This window comes from Gracilinanus agilis, chromosome 6, assembly GCF_016433145.1.
Source record: "Gracilinanus agilis isolate LMUSP501 chromosome 6, AgileGrace, whole genome shotgun sequence".
Taxonomy (NCBI): domain Eukaryota; kingdom Metazoa; phylum Chordata; class Mammalia; order Didelphimorphia; family Didelphidae; genus Gracilinanus; species Gracilinanus agilis.
Genome location: NC_058135.1, coordinates 276700963 through 276704979, shown reverse-complemented (window position 1 = coordinate 276704979; position 4017 = coordinate 276700963). Strand labels below are relative to the sequence as shown.

General features: G+C 33.4%; 1 protein-coding gene across 1 annotated transcript; it reads right to left on the bottom strand.

Annotated features, from left to right (window-relative positions):
- Positions 1-1284: 1284 nt before the first annotated feature.
- On the bottom strand, positions 1285-2226 carry LOC123251397 (olfactory receptor 8K1-like). Its single transcript, XM_044680647.1, has one exon. It carries the CDS (start codon positions 2221-2223, stop codon positions 1285-1287), a length of 939 nt encoding a protein of 312 aa, XP_044536582.1. The 5' UTR covers positions 2224-2226.
- Positions 2227-4017: the final 1791 nt, after the last annotated feature.

The following is a 4017-nucleotide window of genomic DNA, read 5'->3' as shown; positions in this document are numbered from 1 at the left end:
CATTCTGCTTTGGCCAGAATATTTTAGGAGGATTAAATTCAATTTTAGTTGACATGCTTCAGAATTAGCATTGATAACTTCCAAAGTGAACAGAAGGCAACCAAAATAGTAAAGAGGTATTAAATTATGGCATTTGATGATTTATTTAAGAAACATGGGAGGAAGCTGGGTGGCTCAGTGAATTGAGAGCCAGGCCTAGAGATGGGAGGTCCTAGCTTAATATCTGGCCTCAGACACTCCCTAGCTATGTGACTCTGGGCAAGTCACTTAACCCCTGTTGCCTACATAGCCCTTACTATTCTTCGGCTTTAGCCAACACACAGCAGTGATTCTATGACAGAAGACAATGGTTTAAAAAAACAGACACAAAAAAATAATATATGGTGTTAAACAAAGATGATCTCAGTATCATGAATGTTGAACTGGAATGGATCTAAAACATATAAAAAATCCACAGTTTTAACAAAGGAACTAGAATCTGAGAGGGCAAATATTTCTTAGAATATCACAGATCACAAATAGCAGATATGACATTTAGTCATGGAAACTCTAAATATGCAAGGCCTCTAAAAAGTCATAGCAAAATTTTAAGATTCAAATGTTCTATTAAACAGTTTTATTTTTATTTCAACAAATGAATGGGAGATTTGGGACAGAAGAAAGTATTTAGGTGGGATTGAAGTTTTCTTCAAATAATTTAAATTATTGCCACAAAAAGAAGGAATAAATATTTTCTGCATGTACATAGAGGGAAAGACCAGAAAGAATAGATGGAAGTTGTAGATAAATTATGGTAAGTAAAAATTTTCCAGCAATCTTAGGTACACAAAACTGGGATAGCTGCCAAAACATGTAGGGAAGTTTTCCTGTACTTATTTATCCCTTTATAAAGTAAGTTACTTTATGAAAATAACCATTTTTGTTTATTTTTTATATCTAGTGTCTGACTCAGTACATGGCTTCAGTTTTTTAAGTTTTTGTTAATTTACTGATACTCCCACAAAGGAAAATTTCAACTAAAGATGGTATACTCACTATTGGTAATATAAAAGGGGAAAAATTCATATAGAAAATTTAGACTAAATGCTCTCCTAGGTTCCTTCATTCACAAATAATATTAATTGGAGATTAGAATTTTTTAATCACAAAAACAATTATCTGAGTATTTATTAGGAGGAAAATTTTATTTATTTCTGCAAGAAAAGCTTTCTAAGAAATTTAGCAAGTGTCTTTGCTTATAATAATGTAACAAAATCATGCTCTACATTTGAACTGAAGTTGAAGTCATATCAATTTCTTAAGGACCCTTTTCAAGGCACCTTTAACTTCTTTGTTCCTCAAGCTGTAAATCAAAGGGTTGAGCATGGGAATAACCAGGGTATAAAACACAGTGGCTATCTTCTCTGTATCAACAGAGTGACTAGATTGGGGTTTCAGGTATATGAAGAGAAGTGTTGCATAGAACAAAACCACTGCTGTGAGATGAGAGCCACAGGTAAAGAAAGCTTTATGCCTTCCCTCAGAAGAGTTCATCCTAAGGATGGCCACAATAATGAGCATGTAGGAGACAAGGACTATAGAAAGGGAAGAAATTAAGTCAAATGCACCAAAGAACATCATGATGAGCTTAGTCTCTCTTATGTCTGAACAAATAATGTACAAAGCAGGAACACTATCACAGAAGAACTGTCTCATTACATTTGAGGCACAGAATGATGAATTAAATATCTTAATTGTTACTAGTAAGGATAACATGATGCCATAGAGGTAAGGAATAACCACCAAGACCCAACATACTCTTTTTGACATGAGGACAGTATAGAGAAGGGGCTTACAGATAGCCACATAGCGATCATAGGCCATGGTTGACAGGATAAAAACTTCACTGGTGATAAATACAGCATAGAAACTGAACTGTGTTGCACATTCATTGTAGGAGATGGTATTTTTTTCCACTATGAAACTGGCTAGCATTTTTGGACCAATGACTGTGGAATAGCCAAGATCAACATATGCCAGATGCCTGAGAAAAAAGTACATTGGGGTTTGCAGGTGAGAATCAACACTGGTTAAGATGATCAGACCCAGATTCCCCACAACTGTGGCCATGTAGTTGAGTAAAAAGACAACAAAGAGGGGACCCTTCAGCTCAGTATCGTTTGTGATGCTCATGAGAATGAATTCAGTCACCTGACTTCCTTTGGTTTCATTCAACTTGGTCATTTCTTCAATCCAAGATACATAATCTGTGTATAAAAGGAAGAAGCCTTCTTTGATCATAGTTTGCATAATCAAACTGTTAGTATGTAGAAACATCCCAAATAAATTGAGCAGTAATCTTTCCACAATATCACAATGTATTAATTTCATATTGATCAGAGCATGTCATACATCATATCATATCATCATGTTACTAAAATAAAAATCGATTATAATTTTATTTCATAAAATTAGGAGTGAATTGTGCAAACTTTTAACTCATGTGTTACATATAAAATGAGACTATAATACTATGAATGAATTTTAAAATATTTTAAATAATCAGTTTTCAGATGTATGATAATTAGATCCTGAGGAAGGATAGCGTATATGAGAACACACGAAGGAGGCATTATGGTATGATAACTAACAAAATGTACTTGAAATCGAGAAGAATTGGGTTGCAGAATCATATGCAACATATTTCTGGGTCATTCTGTGTTAGTCCTGTAAAATCTTGATGGTTTAAACCACTTTCTACAAATATAAATTGCAAAAAGATGGCTATTAGATTTAGAAGAAATTTTCTTCTAAGGAGGGCCTTAAACTGTTAGAGTTTAAAGTCAACTTTCAATTGTTTTTCCTATGTCCTACCAAAATTAATGAAGAGTATGACCTCTGGGAATATAGCATGGATATCCACACTGTATTGCCTCACTTCCCTGTTCTCTAATCAGGGAAAGAATATTTTGCCAAGAAGTTATGTACGTGATGTAGTCTCTTAAGTTTGATATTTTCAATACCTATAATTTGTAGACAAACATAAGGAAATTTTAAAACAATTTTTATTTAATTTGTTCTTATGAACAGATCTATTCATGTAACAGAAAGCTCAAAAGTCCTTGGAGCCTCACATAATTACTTTTTTTATTTTTTCTTTTTGAAAAAAAAAACAGCATTTGTGAAACTGGTCAGACATTTAAAGTGGTGAGATTTCTCGAACACTTTCATGGACTTTCAATTCAAATAAATTCATATGTAGCACATACATTTCCTCATTCCAGCAAACCCCCACATAGTATTTATTATTCTTGTTTTTTACTAAATTGCTTGAGATAAATATGATTTTTTATATCTAATTAATGAGATGATCATAAAAAATTCTGTAATCTACTCACCTCAAAGTTAGAATCATCAGTAGCTTGTTTATGTTATCCCTAAAGTCAGTTGCTAGAGGAAAACTTTATGGGTTTTTTAATCCCCATGAGGCCATATCCCCAAAGTACTGATGAGCTTTAATGAACTTGATAGGATAATCTCAAGGAAATTGCCATAATATGTAAGTGTCAATAATTTCAACCAGCCCCATGAAATAATAAGTACCAATTATTGCCAATCTCTGCTTTGTAGGCGATATTGTGTTGGTTGTTGCCTATCCAAGAATGTTGCAAAAAGTTCTTAGAGAGGACTTTAGTGAATCAAAACAATTTAATTTTAATCAGCCACACAGTAAAGGCCTAGTAAATAAAGAATATCTACTATCTAAATGATATCATACCTTTGGCTGGTCAAGATAGAGATCTTTCCATTTTATGTTTTTATTTTGGACTGATGGTACAAAGAGACAAGGCAAGAGATCCAGAAATAACCAGGAGGTGGTCAATAGCTTGAATTGTCTAGAGTATTTTAAAAATCTTTTAGAAGGAAGTATGTGGTTCATTGGATAGAGCAATGGTCCTGAAGTCAAGAAAAACTATTAAATCTACTATCACACATTAGCCATGTGACCTCTGACAGGTAACTTCACCTATTTTGACC

Coding starts and splice junctions, on each gene's coding strand:
- LOC123251397 (XM_044680647.1), bottom strand. CDS start 2,223: ATGACCAAGTTGAATGAAACCAAAGGAAGTCAGGTGACTGAATTCATT.